Source organism: Eulemur rufifrons, chromosome 1, assembly GCF_041146395.1.
Source record: "Eulemur rufifrons isolate Redbay chromosome 1, OSU_ERuf_1, whole genome shotgun sequence".
Taxonomy (NCBI): domain Eukaryota; kingdom Metazoa; phylum Chordata; class Mammalia; order Primates; family Lemuridae; genus Eulemur; species Eulemur rufifrons.
The window spans coordinates 80,168,674-80,188,369 of NC_090983.1; the positions used below are offsets into that span (position 1 = coordinate 80,168,674).

The 19,696-nt window shown below is 34.8% G+C and overlaps 1 protein-coding gene across 2 annotated transcripts in view; it reads left to right on the forward strand.

The window, feature by feature from the left end:
* The window catches only part of LRP1B (LDL receptor related protein 1B), a 1,768,615-nt gene that overhangs the window by 312,754 nt on the left and 1,436,165 nt on the right, over positions 1-19,696 (forward strand). For both annotated transcript variants that reach the window (XM_069473041.1, XM_069473049.1), the window contains exon 2: positions 939-1,061. In XM_069473041.1, coding sequence (XP_069329142.1) covers positions 939-1,061 — 123 coding nt within the window. The remainder of the gene's footprint in view (positions 1-938; positions 1,062-19,696) is intronic.

The window sequence follows — 19,696 nt, forward strand, 5'->3', positions numbered from 1 at the left end:
ACCTATTTAATGATCTTTTTATCTTAAATTTTTCATGTATGTACATAACAAAATTACAAGTGAAGTCAAATGGCTAAAGTACTCCTAATATCCCTTCACATTCAGAGGCCATCAGTTATAAGAAACATTCCTCTTTTAGACATGTTAAAATGTGAAAAATGAATATTTTTTTCAAATGAACTCACAGTGTATAAGTAAATATATTATGAAAACTAAACAGTTGTTGAGTTTATTAGAACTTGAGGAAAGGTTACAGATCCCAAATATTCTGAAATAAGGAAAGGAAAATAGACTTATTAGACACAACTAACTGTAGAAAATCATAGTTACAAAAATAGCTTTATGGAAGTTTCCTACCACTTTTGCTCTCTAGTAGCAGAACTTGTCACCTTGGAAGTCATGGCAAAAAAGGGAAGGAATCACTGTGGTATTGCATATGTAATTCATGTAAAGACTTGAAGCATCAGTATTGGGATGGATGGTTAAGAACTGAATACTCAGAAATGGAGTTAATTACAATATTTACCTCATTGCTGATTTTTTCTTTCTCTTACAGCAGAGAAAGAAACTAAAATTTCTATGCTCAAGAACTTCTGTTTTGATTCAACATCTTATATAAAACTCACTTGATAGAATATCTATCTATATGCCATCTTTGATCTGATAAAGCCTCTAGTCATAAACATAAACAGCATTCTTAACTATTTCCAGAACAGATTATGTAAGCCTGTAACAAAGTCACATCTATCAAAATTGAGTGCTTGAGCTGAGCAGCTCAAATGAAGAAAAATAATTGGTTTAGCTTTGCTACTGAACAGAAAATGTGGATCATATTCATGTACTTTTTATGCATTGCTTTCTCACATTTCATCTTTGTACTGCTCTCGTGTTCATGTTCAGATCATTCATATTTTATTTTGAAACATTTTCATTTTCAGATCAGCAGTTGTGTGATCCTGGTGAATTTCTTTGCCACGATCATGTGACTTGTGTCTCCCAGAGCTGGCTGTGTGATGGGGACCCTGACTGCCCTGATGGTTCAGACGAGTCTTTAGATACCTGTGAGTAGAAAGGTTCTCATGCCATTCAGATTTACCTTACATGTGAAACTAAATGTCAGTTGTTTTCACGGATGACTGCTGTGCTAGTTGATTCTGTGTTTTCCAAATAGCCTAAGAAACTTGAAACCTTTTGTTTGTTTCTTTGAAATGAGTATGTGAATGAGAGCATAAAATGCAGTTTTGCAGTGTGAATTCTTATGGAGGAAAGAAAATGCAAGGTTAATTATTTCAAAGTGATTGTGTTAATACTGGAAAGAACTGACTTGAAGAGAAAAAAAAAAATTCTTTAAAACATAACCCTAAAAGGGAGTAAGACCCTCTCCAGTAACATGTCTCACACATTTTCAGACAGAGGAATATAAAGAAGGAATATTAAGGAAATCAAGCCTTAGTTTCCATATTATTTCTATTACTATCTTAGGGCACTACACAAATTATTGAACGTCTTTTCTTTTGAACCTGAAAGATAGAAACTGTATCCATTCATAGAATAAGGATCTTTGCCTTTGTAATATCAGATTCAGAAACCTTGAATCTCAAGCCTTGCTTAAGTACTTTCCATAGCTTCAAATTACCTAAAAATGTTTCCCACAGCAAGCAAGGTCCTTCATTACCGACCCTGCCCTATGTTTTTGAGAAGCTCTATTTCAACATCTTTTTTTTTGAAATACGCAGATCCTAATTGTAGTCATATTACTAAAATTTGGAGTCTACTGAGGGCTTTGTCCACATTAGAAACACCACCACAATAAAATTATAAACAATAATATGACCATAGCTAAGTATGCCACATTTTTCAATGCCCACTTACGAAAGGAATAGGAACCATCCCTAAATTTTGATAATTTATATATTAAGCACTTCTAGCATTAGCCTGTGCTCTTCAAGAGACCAGCTATGCCAACATGTCAATGCCACCCCCAAAGTAATCACATAGTCCTATTAATTCAAGATGAAAAAAAAAAAACTGTCATCTTTATTGCTTGATATTACAGTGATAACAATTATTGGTTCCATTTTCCATTTTTATCCACTTATTTACAAGTCTAACAGATAATTTTTATGAAAATCTTGCCTTTTGAATACAGACGCAGATGTTTATTGATTTTCAATGTGTTTGATAATATTTTTAAAATTTCTCAACATGTGAGTACTTGAATATTTGCATTCATTGCCTCTCTTTGAGCAGATCAGTTCTTCCACAGGAAGAAGTTTTATTCATTTACCACATTTCTAATTTTCACCAATTTCACCAGGTGAATTCTGAAAACCTTTACTAGACTTTTTAAAGCATAGACAAGGTTCCAGGCATAATAAGTTAAATATATACATATATATGTATATATATAAAAATACAGAGAGAGATACAAAAAATTCTAATATATACATTGTGATAAATACATATAGAGAAATGTTATTTGGTGATAAAAAGAAATGAAGTACTAATACATGCCATAACATGGATGAACCTTGAAAATGTCATGCTAAGAGGGAGAAGCTAATCAAAAAAGACCACATATTTTATGATTCCATTCATATAAAAGATCCAAAATAGGCAAATCTATAGAGGTATAAAGTAGAGTAGTGGTTTCTGGGGTCTGGTGAGAGAGGGGGATTGGGGAAGGAATGAGGAATGATTGTAATGACTGTTAAAGAGTATGGGGTCTTCTTGGGCGGTGACAAAAATGTTCTAAAATTGGATTGCGATGATGGTTGCACAACCCTGTGAATATATTTAAAACCATGGAATTGTACATTTTAAATGGGTAAATCATGTGGTATGTGAATTGTATCTTAATAAAGGTGTTTAAAAGGGGGAAACAAAACTCAATATTGCACATATGGGTGCAGATGACATAGAAATGTAAAAAGACAACAATAATAAATGTTTTATCCCTAAATTACATATACTAGGACTATATTTCAATATCCTAACTCTTTTTAGCTATAGCCCACATCAAATCAAGTGCTGTCTAGAAATTCTCACCTCATTAGCTACAAGGAAGGACTGCCATGGCATAATCAGAGTCAGAGTCAAATTCTTTAATTTTGGTAGTAGGGTCTTGCATTCTGCCTTGATAGTCCCACCAGTTTTCTGATGGAAAAAGTTACAGAGACATGAAAGAGATTTGTGAAATGCATATTCAAGAAAGCCGAGTTGAGGAGGAAATGCCATGGAACTGTGTGCCTGGCACAGTGCAAAAAGCAGTTGAGAAGAAACTGCTGTGATGTGGTGGTGTGGTACATCTAGCAGGACTTCCCTTCATGCTGGTGAAGAATAGAGAACAGGGATGTTTCCTTTGTACTCAAAAGGGAGATTGATGGAGAATCAGACTGGAGAGATTTCATGGTCTAGAGGAGGTATAAGAACTGGTGTAGTCAATAACCGAAGTCCAGAGAGAAAAGAGACCTCACAATGTTTGCCAAAGCAAGTGATGACGAATATTCCACCCCCTCCCATGCCCACTCCATACCTCTAAAAACCTAGGTGATTCCCAGCAGGCCCACACCAGGGGACCAGACCTGTGTCTGCTGGCCAGTATCCACCCTGATTGATTGGGCACCTACTTTGAATTGTCGAAGTCTCCACCGCAATGTTGTTAAATATTTTGAATATCCACCCTGTGCAGAAGATAGGTGTCACCTTGAGTTTGGGGGAAAAGGTGGTCTTTCAATTTACAATTAGGGGCTTTTAGCAGATGGAGGCCTCAACTGGAAATTGCACATAGGTAAATTAAAAATAGAGATAGATTTTCTGCTTACTTAGTTTGTAAAATGAAATTCATAACTCCTCAAGATATTTTTGGCAGTTTTTAAGTTTTTTTCCTCTCCAATAAAATTTGATGGATTCAATTTTAAAATGTTTCTTCATATTGAACATACTTATTTGATCCTCTACCATCAAAATTGCTAAATAGTTTTAAAAGCAAACTGTTCTTTATCAATGTAGCCATATAACAAAGACAGGGAAATAACTATTTTTCTACCTGGGTATTTAATCTGCGTAACATATTTAAATTTATATTTAATTAGCCTGTTCCATATAAATGGTTTCAGTCAGAACCAATTGAAATCTGGACAAGCATAGGAAAAAGGCTTTATGAAAAATATCAGACTTTTTCAAATTTAAATTTCTCAATCCAGATGTTCACAATTACCATTTTCTCTAATCACAGTGCTTTGTAATGTGTTGTTTTATGATATTCACATGCAGTCATCACTAATCTACATAAAATAATTGCATAATTTTATAATTATATGAATGTATACATTTGATGTGAAAGAGAAATACTAAAAATGGAAAATCTTGAAGACTGATTCTTAGGAAGGGTAATTTTGTGCTTAGTATATGAACTAAAGTATGTTATCATCTTTGATTTGAAGACAAAGTATGTTGTACTACAAAATATTATATAAAACAGCTGATGCAATATAGTTATTTTTCCTAAATCCACTTAGCCTTTAAAATGGAAGAAAGACCACTGTAGCATAGGATTTATTATGACATTGTGAAAGCTCTGAAGTGACAAAATTCTAACAGGAATTAAATGGATATTGTTGAGAAAGAGGAAAAGCTTTATTTATGAAACACTGATGACTGAAATGCTTTTGAAGAAAAACATATGTACAGGAAAACAAGAAATTTAGATATTTTGGGATCTAAAAGTTTAATGAGCCCATATTTTCCTCCTCTTATGTATTTGTTTAGGGTTGGGCTATAGCAGTATTCTCTAGTATCTACGATGCAGGAGTTAGATTTCACTAACAGCAATACACACAGAAAAACTGTGGTGCTAGGTTGATTTACAACTAAGCTGATTGCATGTTGGGATGAGTTCGCTAAAATATGAAATTGCAAAATTTTAATAATTTATAACCTTACCCTTGAGTATAAGAAATGATTTTTTACTATAAACATGAAAGTTTTTATTTCTGCACATTATTTAAAATAATTTTTCAAGTGTATAAATAATGACTAACATCATTTTTAGGTTCTCTGAGGCAATGAGAATAGAAAATCATGAAAATCACCATCTTTCTACTCGTTGCTTTCAACCCAGTGTTGTTAGTGTGTGATGAAAATGAAAATGAATACTGGAAATGTTTATTTGGGGAATGAAAGCTTAGTGCCACCTGTGACAGGGAAGTCTTCTTGAAAGGCATTTTTATTCTGAGGTATTCAAAATTTAATTCCTTCTAGGATTTTCTGTTGAACGCTTAATGATACTTCCTTTCCAACAATCGGCTCCAGCTGATGTATGATATTTTCTGGGAGTCTGACGTGATTATACTTAAAACAAGACTTCTCCTTTTTAAGCCAGCAAGACTCAGCCAGGCTATTTGTCCTTCTTCCTTTTTGCCTTGCACCCTTCCCCTTTAGAAAATCATTTAGAGGGTTCTTCAATTACAGATGATGTTTTGGGCATAATGGCTCATTGGCAAACAAAAGAGAATAAAAATGGCCCAGGCAGTATTTGTAACCTGGTTGGTTGTGATAGTTGGGATAAGTTGTCTTGTCCTTCTGTAGCGGTCAGCAAACATTTTCTGTAAAAGATCAGATAGTAAATACTTAGGCTTCACAGCCCCATATGATCTCTGTTGCATATTCGTCTTTGTGTTTACTGGCTTTTCGGTTTGTTTGTTTTTAAAACTCTTTAAAATGGAGACAGAAAAAAAAAAATCTCTCAGCTTGCAGTCTGTACGAAAACAAGCCACAGGTTAGATTTGGCCAGCAGGCTACCATTTGCTAAATCCTGCTGTATGATAGCATCATAGCTGAACTATATCTGCTATGCAGTTGTGGAGGCAGATCTGTGCCCGGCCACTGCCACTACATGGAGGGGTATAAGCTCACACAGTGAATGTATGTAGCATAGAGTTGTGTGTGCACCCACTAGTCATGGTGCCAGACTGAGACAATCTAGTGTTGTTTATAAAAGTAAGGGTTTTCTTCATGTATTTTTGCATACCTCTATATTGATTAGGATTGCATTTGACCACATGTTACAGAAATAATAGCTTAACCAAATATGTGTTTACTTTTCTCATATAAAAAGTTGCAAAAGTAAACAATGAAGAATTGACATCGCAGCTCCAGAATGACAATTGGCTTCTTCTATCACTTTACTCTGCCATCTTTAGCACGGAGTTGCCAGTCTTACATTCACAGTGTGGCTGTTCCTCCCCCAGTAGATAATCCATTTTGGGAAGAAAAAGAGAAAGAGAAAAGAGAAAAGGCAAGTGCCAGTTGAGTGTCTCTGTATGTCAGGAAAACGATAGCTTTGACAGAAAGCAAACCCAGTAGATTTCTGCTTAGCTCTCCTTGGCCAGAACTGATCATATGGGGATGGGGCCATGAGTATTCTCCATGAGGCCTGTTGTTTTCCAAAATGGAATTTGGGATTCTGCTACTAAAGAAAAAGGGGAGAAGAGATACTGGGCAGGCACGTGGTAGCATGTACCACAGTGCCCCTCTGCTGCCTTCCTTCTTCCCATCCGCTGCCTGGGAGGGGGTATGCACAGAGCATGACCAGGGCTTCTGAATCCCAGCTGCTTGGTCCCAAAGCTCAATTCTTCCACGAATACCTTTGCTCTTGGGCAGCTAACTTAACCTTTCCTTGCTTCCGTTACCCCATCTGTACAGTGGAAACGTTAGTACCTGCCTCACAGTATAGTGCTTAGGTAGTGCCTGTTACAGAGTAAGCTCCCCTCTCCCCCCAGACCCCGCCTACTTTCCAGGTGCCTGGAGCTCTGAAGACGCACTTTACCTTGCAGGCCTTTTGGTAGACCACTCAACTGCCCCCCTCGGCTAGACCCTCTCACATTCTTAGTCTAAACCTAACTGAAAATCGGTTTTATTCCTTAAGGATGTGGCTAGGAAAAGATTTAATCTACCATGTATGCTAATTCAAGTTAAGTTGTAAACAGTTTTTCATAGTTAGGTACATTACACTCAAACATTGGGACAAATTTGGTGTGGAAGTTATTTTGGGGCATGTGATTTTTTTTCTAGGAACTCTTCCAAAACCAGCATGTTGAATAATTGACTAATTTAAAATATATGGATTGAAAAATACGTTGGTGAAAAATATTAATTGACACTGCAGTCCTGAAATGTAGACATCATCTCATTTTTCACAAATGAGGAAACTGAGTTTATGATCCTTCTGTACCCCTCCAGGTTGGCTGTTATTAGTGAAAGCAGAGTTAACATTTCTTCGAACTTGCCCTCCTTTTTTGAAATACTGAGATAAAGAAGGATCCAATTCCTAAAAGCACTCCTCAGGCCACCTAATTTAAAAATATGGTGTCATTTGAAAATCACTGAAGGCCATCCCAACAGGGTTGTTTCACACTGGCTTTGGGAGTGATCAGTTCTAATTGAACAGTGTGGTAAAAAGAACAAGTCTCCTGAGTAATAGGAATAGAAGCTTTTATGAAAAATGAAAATTGCTATAAGTCATTAGGTTGGATGTGAACCTGCATGCACTGACCAGTGCTTCTATTATGTTTCTGTTGTTGTGGGATTTGAAAGTTTATTTAGACAGTAGAATGTTAATGAACTTCTTATATTCATACACTGACCTTTCCCCTAGGATGTAAGATAGAGATCCTTTTATAATTTCCTTCTAAAGTTTCTTTCTTTGACATAGGTCAGAAAAATAAAATGGAACTCAGGTGGGATGTTAGCAAACAGATCCTGCCCTTTAAAAATATATAGTGGACTAAGGCACTGAAAGTAGCCTATAGGAACAATAAAGTGGATGGAAGTATGGTCTGTGTTTCTAATAGTGATTTAGAGGTCACTTTGCAATGAGCTCATATATGAGAGCCACAAAGCCAAGCTTTTCGTTAGGTAGAGAAGCTGAAATGATCTTACAGATTAAAGGGAGAGCATATGAGACCCATGAGGACAGTTTATGTCTCTTTCAATTCTTTTTGTGTTGTTCTTCATTTTATTCTGAGGCTCCTCTCTTCAGCAGTGGCGAGGCCAAATGCATTGACCTTTCTTTAATAATAAAAAGACTCCCACTTAACAGCTGATAAGAAGAGGTGACGGGAGGGTGGGGAAAGGTATAATTGTGAGTGGAAAGGGCCTGTCTAATGTTGGTACATTTCCCTAGCACAGTGGGGACAGGGTAGGGGGTGACATTTCTCCTCCTCGTTCTGCCCCACGATATGCTAACGGGTCTCTGAAAGTCTGCCTCTGCAATTTTAAACAAGGTTGATTGCAGGCACAGGTGATAGAACTACAGTTCACACAGGCGAAGCAAGCTCAGCATCGACAAAAAGCCTTGCCTTTGCGCTCAAGAAGTCACTGCTTTTTGGTCTTCTGATCCAAGATCACAGGTCATAGAATAAAAAGGGACACATGCCCCTCGGCCGTGACTGTAAACTATAGAGAATGAAAACTTTGAAATGATGTAAAATAAAAGGGGTGAAATGAAATAGAGGAATTCTAGAAACAACCCTGGTAAAATCTCCTTGGCTTAAAGGATGACGTACTGTAAACAAACGCTTCCGCAGGGCTCTAGGGGGACAGAGCTGAAGGCTGAGCAAGGAGTCTTCCCGGAAACTATTCAATCCACCATTTATCTACAACTAATCTAGCATTTGGGGTTGGGGATGAAGGCTTCTTACCTTTCATGGGTGAGAACATTTCTTCCCGGAGGAGGTTTTATTCTTTATAGTCAGTGTATAAAATTTACATTTGACTTTCACTCAGAAGTGCTTCTAAAATGACATATTTTGCAAATGAAGCACTAAAGAATGTTGTGTTCTAAGAACTTATTTTCAATGGCAATGCTGTTTTTTCTCTTTCCCTTCCCGTATGTCTTCCATCATCCCACACTGAAAGCAGGATAGAAGACCCTATTCTGTGCCTATGGAATTTCCAATAGTATAATGAGTATCATTCTAGTAATTGCTATATCGGCCCTGTTCAAGTTCATGCAGTATAATTGACTTTGGGTTGAATTTTTTTTTTTTTTTTTTTTTACTAAAAACTTCATAAAATTGGCTTTCCTGAATTTTCAGAATGGCAGAAATTGCTCAAAATGGGTGAAAATAGAGCTTAGGTGGGTGAGCACAAATTCAGTCAATGTGCTTTATAGCAATCCACTCTACTCACAGTTTCTATTTTTTGCTGATGAAAAATGCCTTGGGAGGGAAGGGTCTGCTGGAATTATTCACTGGTCAGCCTTGAAAGATCAGATACGAGGGGAGAATCCTTCAAGGGGCACAAATTTTCCTGGGTAGCCAGCAGCAAAGAAGAAAACAAAGAAACACTTCCCCAACACCTCTGACCGAATTGCAGATAAAAAAAATATGATTAATATAAAATGCTCAGCTTAGAATTCAGCATTAATTCATCAAGAAGGTGGTCATCTGCAAGCCAAGAAGAGAGGCCTCAGAGGAAACCAACACTGCTGACATCTTGATCTTGGACTTACAGCCCCCAGAACTGTACGACAATAAATTTCTGTTGTTTAAGCCACCCAGTATATGGTATTTTGTTATGGCAGCCCAAGCCTACAAATATAGCATTTTATTAATACTAATATATATACATATATATAAAAATTCCATGTATTTATATAACAGTGTAAGAAAAATTCAACAATTAAAATTCCCTGTATTTTTCTTGTATATACTAAATATTACTAAATATAAGAGTACTAATATTAGAGGCCTATTAAAGAGATGTTAAATGAAATCACCAGTTTCTGTTAAAGAACCCATTTCTACATTAGTAGTAGGTACATTTTCTTTGAGAAAACTAGAAAATATTCAATCAGTCAGCAGCTATTTATTGAGGGCATAGTGTGTTCAATGTGCTTACTTGGTATGGTCCTTCCAAGTACATAAAAGCAACAATTATTTATACCATGCCCTACCATGTGCCAGTGCTTTAAACTGTGCTAGTTTGTTCCTCATTTTATCTGTCCTGGTTTAATGATATTCTTTCCATGTTAAAGAAGATGTTTATGATAAAGATGATGATGATGATGATGATGATGATGATTTCTGACACAAAGTGGCTCATTAATATATGCCAGATGCTGTGCTTTGCACCTCCCATAAATTGCCTCATTTGAGCCTGACAACAACCCTGAGAGAGTGACAGGAACAGTTGTTCAGGTTGTGCAGGGTACCAGGATGTCATAAATATCACTAACAACATAAGTATATACATTTTGCCACAAATAGAAATTATTTTGAAAAGGGGGCAAGGTTTTCTAATTTTCATGAAGGTACTATAGGAGCTAATGGTGACACTTCCTGTTACAGTATTCATGATCCTCTTTTATAGATGATAAAAATAAAGCATGAGGGAAGTTACTTGCTAGAGATTGTAAAGCAATTAAATGACAGACCTACAGCTGAACACTGTACCATAATATACAGCCTCCCAGATGAGGCAAATGAGGCTCAGAGAAGTTAAAGAGAGTCCCAGGATCAAAATTTTGACTCTTAGTGGAGGCAAAATTTCCATGCATGCTTGTCTCACAGTGCATTCAGGTGAGCATATTTTTCATTATACCATGCAACCTCATGTATATACACTATCCAGATATGTGTTTAGCTATTCAGTTTATATGCAACAGATTTTAATTGAGTAACTACTGTGTAATAGTTCCTGTGGTAGATGTTGGGAATAACAAGACAAATATGCTTAAAATGAAAGACAGATATAGTGACAGCTAAAGAGAGGATTTTAATTATTTATTTTTCCAATCAGAAAGGATATGTTTATGAATGTATATGTATTTTGTGTGTTAATAATTTCATATGGTATATAGGTTAATATTTTCATATATGTATATGAACTTTATGTGTATGTATACGAACAAATTAATCTGGAAAAAGTAATTAATATTTTCTTAGCTTTTTTTGTTCACACACACGCCACACACACATTCTCTCTCTCTCTAATTTAAAAACAGATTGCCGAACATAACTGTGCAGATTATGAAGGGATTTTTTTAAACTAGTTTTTCTATTTCTGAATAACAAATTATCACAAATTTAACATGTTAAAATAATACTCATTTACATCTCTCAGTTCTGTAGTTCAGAAGTCCAGGCACGATCAAATGGGTTTTCTGCATAAAGTCTCACAAGGTCAGGGTGTTCCTCAGTCTGGACTCTTATCTGGAGAGTCTAAGCAAGCATCAACTTCCAAGCTCATTCAGGTTGTTGGCCAGATTCAGTTTCTTGTGATTGTAGGACTGAGGCCACATTTTCTTGCTATCAGCTCCAGCCTCTTTCAGCAATTAAAGGCCACCTCCATTCCTTGTGGCATGTGACCCTCTCCATTTCCAAAGCTAGCAGTGGCGTGCCAAACCCTCACGCTTTGTGCTTCTCTTCCCTGGCTTCCTTTTCTGCTACTGGGTGCAAAAAAATCTCTGCTTTTAAAGACCTCATGTGATTAGATTAAGAAAAGTTGGATGATCTCTCTTTTGCCACATAGTGTAATATAATCCTAAGAGTGATATCATAGTCACAGCTTCTACCTACATTCAAAAGAGAGGGAGTTATACAAGGCCAAGAATTGTTGGGAGTCATTAGAACTCTGCCTAACACAGTGTATTAGTCTGCTTGGGCTGCCACGATACAATAGTACATACTGTGACTTAAACAACAAACATTTATTTTCTCATAGTTCTGGGGCAGGAATTCTGAGATCAAGATATTGGCTGGTTTTATTTTGAGGTTCCTTCCTCCTTGGCTTGTCCGTGGCCAGCTTCTTCCAGTGTCTTCATGTGGTCATCCCCTTGAGTGTGTCTGTGCCCTAATCTCCTCTTCTTATAAGGAAACCAGGCATATTGGATCAGGGCCCACCCATGTAACCTCATTTTACCTTAATTACCCTCTTAAATCCCCTATCTCCAAATACAGTCACATTCTGAGGTACTGGGAGTTAGGACTTCAACATATGAATTTTGTTTAGGAGGACCAATTCAGCCCATGATACACAGGGTGATTTTGCTCTTCCTTTTTTATATTCTAAGACATCTTTAGTCATTTTCATTATCTTTAGCCAGCTCCTCTAATAAATATAAATTATCATTTGTTTTAAAAGTTGAATTCCTCTCTTTGCTTTTTATTGTGAAGAATTTCAAGCTGACAAAAAAATTGAAAGAATATTACAGCAAACAGTTGTCTAACCTGGATTTATCTACCATTAACATTTTATGACATTTGTTTCATTTTTATTTCTCTTTAATACACAGACATAATTTTTATATACATATACATATGTACATGTATACATGTCCTTTTTTCTGAACCATTTTAATAAGTGCAAGCATGACGTCTTATTCCTAAATTATTCTAATAACACATACTCTTAGGTAACTATTATACTATCATCACACCTATGAAATTTAACATTGATATGATATAATATCCAATCCATATTCAAATTTCTCCAGTTATCCCCAGAATATCCTTTGTAGTTATTTTTTTACCCAATCCAGGATCCAACTAAGGATAATGCATTGCATACATGGCTCTTTAGTCTTCTTTAATCCAAAATATTATCTACCTTTTCTTTCATCTATCATTATATTGATATTTACCTGTAAAATATCACACAATTGGAGTTTTTCTCTTTTTTTACTGATGGGTATTTCCTGGTAAATATTTTGCCAAGAGTACCTCATACGTTATGACATGCATTTCCCATTGTGTTTAATGAGGCAATAGATCAGTTTGATGCTACTTGGTTACCAAAAATAAATTAACAGCAAAATGTTTTCAAAACATAAGGTACACCCCTAAACCATACAGCTAAGAAGTTTAAGATAGAAGTATCTCTTATGGTCCTAACTATTCCATTAGGAAAAAGACTTAGACAAGAATGAAAATTAAGACCTTAAAATCATGACATATTCTTATGTTATTTGAAATTGAAAATATAAACAAAGGTAGAGTGAAACTATTAATATTAAGTTTGAGCTTTGTGTTTCTTGAGTCCTATCACCTTCCCCTCCCCATACCCTCCTGCCCCAAACCTAACATTGGCTCTCCTGGCTCAAACAATCCTCCTGCCTCAGCCTCCTGAGTAGGTAGGACTAGACGTGAGCACCACTGTGCCTAGCTAATATTGGCTTTTTTGAGTCTAGCTAAGTATGAAGCACAGAATTACTGTCACTTCTGTTTGAAGTAGCAAATAGTCTGTATCCCACATGACATTGTTAGGATCATTAAGGACAAGGATCTTTTCCACTCATGCATATACCTTACATTTTTCTGCATACAGTCTCATCTTGTACACTCTTTGAGATTTCAAAGATATATGCATAGACAGTTTAAGATATGGTTAGAGTCCTTCAGAATAGTATTATCTATTTCCAAGAACTCTCTGAAGATGTATATATATATAAAATAATTATATATGTATTATTAAATATTTTCAAAGTCAAACTTTAATTGATAGTTTATTTGATGAGGTACCTCCTTTATAAAATTTGTGAGCTACAGAATTATAGTCAATATACCTTAATAAATTTATACAATTGCTTTGTAAACTGCTTTCTTCACATAAATAAGGGAAATGCTCCTTGAGGCAGAGACAGATCACCATTTATAATCTTTTCATCCAATCTTTCTTTTACTACTGTCAACAAGTTTTTTGTATATTTATTTAATTGGTTTACCAATGGAAGAATTCAATGTAGCATTTCAAAAGGGGAAAGTAGACCCTGAAGAATATATTATCATTTAACACAAAAATTTCCTCCCAAGGATGGTCATTATATAAGGCACTACTCTTTGGGGATGGTGAGAAGAAATATTTGAATCTGCTTTATAACTGCAAATGCAGGAGAAAATGTTTGCAAGTAGAGGAACTTATAGCCATCTCTGTTATGTTTGACAACTGTTAGGATTTCAGCCAAATGTAGTATTGATGACTCTGCATTCCCGCTGGAATCTTTTCACATGTCATGGAAAATAACAAAAATAAAGGATAAAATGGTAGCTCTATGTTCAGATTGAAATGGGGAGTTGAAAAAAGAAAGAAAAAGAAAAATCCACACCAGTCCTCGTTTTAAAAAGCTTGCCTACAGCAGCACCCAATTGAGGCAAATCAGGTCAGATACATTCTTACAATGCTAAACCAGAGGCAGTTTATAAATTTAACAAGATATTGATGATACCTTCTTTACTGCAGTGATAGGTGCGTACATGGAAACAGTTGACTTTGGTAAGTGGTTTCTTGCAGGTATAAATGTCAAATTTTTGTACTCTAATCGGAATCACATAGTTGGATTTGAATTAACACCAATTATTTTTCTGAATATGTTAAAGTATTTCTTCTGTTGACAAATAGGAATATAAATATATAGTAAGTTTGTTTTTATTTTAAACTTTTTGGGCTTGACTGGTATTTGACAGAGTGGGAGAATTTGTTATTCCTTAAAAATGAAACCGATTTAACAAATCAGGTATATGTTAATTCTAGGCTCAAGGAATCACAGTAATTGGATTGGCTGTCAACTACTCTTAAATAGTTGAGATTTGCTTCTGTGTAAGATTTGACCCATGGATAAATTTGACCTGAGCAACCCACCATGAGCTGTATCCTTTGTAACGTGGATTCAGGCTGCCAAGTTCATGTTAAATTTTGCTTAAAGATAGAGATTTGTTTTTGTTTTTTGATCCTAGTTTTCATTCTCTGTTTCTAAATAGTAATAGGTTGATTTGCTGTGTACTTGTGGATCCTATGACCTGAAGCAGATTCAGCCTTCATAAACTTTCCGTAAAAAATAAATAAAACTAAAAAACTAGCTCACTGAGGTAAAGCAACCGGCACAAGGGCACATCGTTAATAAATATCCAAACTTTGACTAAACTCGAGGTCCTCTTGATTTACACCCTCTTTTTGTTCTTTCCAATTTGCATGTGTGCCACCCATTAGTATAGTTCTAAACCCCTTCTATACTGATTGCCTGTCATCATTTATCAAAACAATAACAAGGAAACAACCACAAAAAGTGGGCTCTGAAATAATCATTTTTAACTAAACTGCTAAAGTTAAAAGAAAAGAATAGAAGTATATTTCTAATTTAACTTTGGCAATTGTTTCTATTTTCCCTCCAGAATCAGTGTGCATGCTCATGTACACACACACAGACACACACACACACTCTCCAGGTAATAATTTTCTGTAAAAGAAAACTGATGTGTTTACTTGATATATATGTGTCTTTTTTCTATCATAGTATGGAGAATAGGAAATTATGATTTATGATCAGCAGAAAAAAATAATATAAATGGTACTTGCTTAACTCACCTTGCTTAACTTACGGAAAAACATCCTAAAACAGGGATGAATATTTGTGCAAAAAAATAACTAGACCATACTATACTTGCAAAATATTCTTTCAGGCTGTTTTAAACTTACAAACAAAACTCAAGAAAACACTGTAGATCAATTAGATTTTCTTTTATTTTTTCAATAATCTCAAAAGCAACCTTCTTAATCTCTTGGACAATCTATAAATACTAATTTACATTTAACCCAAGGCTTTGTTGTCAAGTTTTTGCACACAGCAATACTTTTGCAACTCCATTATTTTCAACAATAAGCAAATCTTTTGTAGAAATTCTGATAGAATTTAAAGAGAATATTTCTGATAAAAATAATACTGCCCTATTCAGTTGTGTGCACCTGCCCCAAAATGGCATGTTCCTTACTTATTGAAAACAAGTTGACTGAATTTTTGACATCATTTCCTGAGGAACATTTCAAGTACTATTCTTTTGATGTTTGTCAAAGGACTTTACTTTGTACAGTGGAACCGAAAGATACAAATTATGTACTTTATTAAAATATATTTGGAGTTACAGGAAAGGTATAAAAAAGACTGTTACACATTTCTTGAGACTAGAAACATCTTATTACCCCCATACCCTATTTTATGTATTACAAAGTGTACATATTCAATGGTTATCACACTAATTAATCTGTAATTTTAAAGAAGAGCTGCTTAGGGTATATTTTGGCAAGGACTAGAGCCTTCCAACTGAACAGATTTTAATCAGGTCTGACAGCAAAAGAGCTTCACCTGGTGTTTTACTTGAGATTTGTAATCAGATGATTTATTAGAGGGGTTTAGGTATTTTACAAAATGTGAAGTATTTGTCTTGGTATAATAATAAGCCTCTCTCGGTGTCCCTTAGAATCAATACTCTCCCGATTTCCTTTCTGCAGACATGCAAAGATGCAAAGAGAAAAAGTTTTATTAATAACTCTTGTGCTTAGCCATGGCCTTTTACGGAGACTCCTATCAGTCAAAGTTAAAACCTATTCATGAATGCCAGGCCGACATTCAAGACCTGGGGAGAAAGTTTCTTTCCAGAATAAAATACCCATTCTAAGGATGAGAATAAACAAGGATAATGATTAGATTATTTAAAAATTAGACCTGAAGGGCTACATAGGGATGTTTTAATGCACAGTTTTTGTATTATTCGTTGCCAAATATCTATTTTATCATCATTGGCTTGTTTTTATTTCACATCTCATTTTGTCCAAGTCTCATTTCTGTCTGTTATAGTACTTGAATTCATAATTCTTTCATTTCTCACCTACCATTTCCTTCTTGTTATGTACCTTGATGGTCCTAGTGCTAAATATTACTCCTGCCTTCACCTTTTCCTTAGCTTTGAAATATTACTGAAGTGTTATATCTGTTTTATCTCTGGCCTTATTTCTCTTTTCTCCCCACCCACATCTTATTTTTTCTCTTTCTTATTTCATATCTCTTAATTCTGATAATATTAATCACATGCTTACTTTCAATGTATTTTTTTTTAATTTATTATTATTATTTTTTTTTTTTTTTTTTGAGACAGAGTATTACTCTGTTGCCCGGGCTAGAGTGCCATGGCATAAGCTTAGGTCACAGCAACCTCAAACTCCTGGGCCCAACCGATCTTCCTGCCTCAGCCTCCCAAGTAGCTGGGACTACAGGCATGTGACACCAGGCCCGGCTAATTTTTTTCTATGTATTTTTAGTTGTCCAGCTAATTTCCTTCTATTTTTAGTAGAGACGGAGTCTCGCTCGCTCTTCTCGAACTCCTGAGCTCAAACGATGCGCCCACCTCGGCCTCCCAGAGTGCTAGGATTACAGGCGTGAGCCACTGCACCCAGCCTATTATGTTCTTTCATCTTAAAGTTTACCCACCTCAACTAGTTCCATTACTTATAACAAAGAAACCAAAGCTACTTAATTAACAAGTTCAGTTTCAATAATATTCTAAGTTAATTGGAATCACTAATAAAAAAAACCTTCTCTATCCAAGTATATAAAAAGAAAATAAAAACAACAAAGAAGATAAATGCATCCAGATTCTAAAGAGCTGCCTCAAATTCTATTTTAATTTTAATTGACACAATGTTAAAACAAATATAAAGAATTTGAAGTTTCATAAAATAATTACTAAAAGTTTCTAATATCAAGAGCAAAATAGATTAAATATATATGTATTTCAACAAATTATTCATAGGTTTGCAATAAAGACTATATATTATAAAAAGCTTCATTTGCTATTCTTTACAGTGAAAAAGCAATAAATGTAGAATTTTCAAATTTGACATTTATTTTTATTCAAAAATAATTCTAACTATAAATGAATTTTAAATTATAATCTTCAATGACTATTTCCTGCTGTGTTGTGATTCTGCCACTTAACCTTGGAACCTGAGATGGGAGAAATCTGTTATAGAAACTCTCATTACAGTAATGACATGTTTGGCCTTTAGGTACTACACAAAAAGTGTGCAGTGTGTTTAAATAGTGGTTGAGTGTTACCCTTTATTTCAGCAAAAAGGTGCTATGTGTAATAACTGTGTTTCTCCTTAGAGTTACTCGTGAAACCCATTGTCATTTGAAAGCAGATGATCTTTTAGAAAAGAGAGCATATTACTCTTTTAAAAAAGCAAAGTTGTGATTTAAAACAAGTAGTTAGAGATTTCATAAAGCATGCAATATGAAGCTTTTTTAACCAGCAAAAAGACACTTGACTAGGAACAGAGGAAAAAAAAAATGTTATTCACAATGTGTAATGTATAACCATGAAAGAAAAGAATAACTTGCTGTAACAAGCTGTGGAGTTAACCAAAATGTAATTTAGCCTTTTTAATAAGGCAGCTCATGTGCATCTAAAATGGAAGGCAAGTAAATGATCTGTTTGAAACTTCATTTAAAATTTTTCACCATTATCAGTAGATTTCTATGATAGAGGCATGTTATCAGAAAAACGTTATTTTCCTTTTTAAAGTATTTTTCTTAATCTTTGGAATAATTAATGATATATTTCTTTTGAACTACTTCTTTCCCCTTTATGTGAATATTATGACATAACCAGATCTAAATTAGGCTAAGTGGACTGTCATTACAGTATTTGTTCCCTGTGGTCTAAGACCTACCACAGTCCTGATTTGTGTGTCATAGGATGGTCCTCATAGAAATAGAAATGAAGTACCCAATTTTATAACTAGGAAGACATATTATTTATTTTCTCTTTGAGAGCATAATCTTTACAGAAGAATTAAGAAACTTGTTAGTGATTAGGAAAGGTAGCTAACTCAGTCTATTAATACTGCCATATGTTCTTGAAGCACACAGCATGTGTGTCTGCAGTTGCACTCAAACTATGCTACACAACAAATGGTTCATTTTAATTAAAAAACTGACTCTCTACTGGAGTCTTTCACTGGTAATTTTTCATGATAAAACATACATGAAGATAAATTCAGGGTTCACAAGAGTTTCCTCTCTTCTATCACTGAATATTTGTACTTTGTTTTTAAAGAAATGGAAATATGGATTCAAAAATTATTAATTCATTAACCACAAAGAAGATTCTGAGCTTTGAATGCCAAAAGCGTGAATTTGAGATTAATGGTTCTGTTTCAATATTTATTTTCTTTTTTATTGTTCATAGTTTATTCTTTCTTCTTCTGTGTTCTTATTGCCTTGCCTAGTTATTGCCAGAAGCATTTCGTATATTGCATTTATGATTTCCAAGCCTTTTTACAATATAAACAAAGTGAATACTAATGAAATTAAAAATGGAATTTATAAGGAGCTGCATTGTTTTTAAATCTTGGGATTTTTCATTGATATCAGAAAAAACATGCAAAATGAAGAGAACATTAAATTAATTATTATGAAAAACCTCTTCAACAAAATGCAATAGCCAAACATATCAAATCGTTGAATTAAGTGGTTTTTTTGACCCATAGGAATCTATGTGCCCTGTAGGAAAGAACTGAAAAGCAGGAATGTGGTACTTTATCCATGATTCACTGACTAGCTGCATGATCTTTTGTAAGTGGAAGTAACCAGTGTGGAATATAATATAATTAGTTAATAAACCATTAAAATTTGGAAACTCAACAGAAGAGGGCAGGACTGCTTTCTGGCTAGCATACTGTGGATGTTGCAATTGTTCAGAGTTCATCTTCTCTCTGTGTTCATTTCCTTTGGTTCCCATGCCCTTCCTGTTATTAATCATTTGAAAATCACTCATGGAATGAAGAAAGAGATGTTGCAAATGCAATGTCAATTTGGAATTTTCCTTTTCTAATAATGTGCCAAATTAAAGTGAAAATAGAG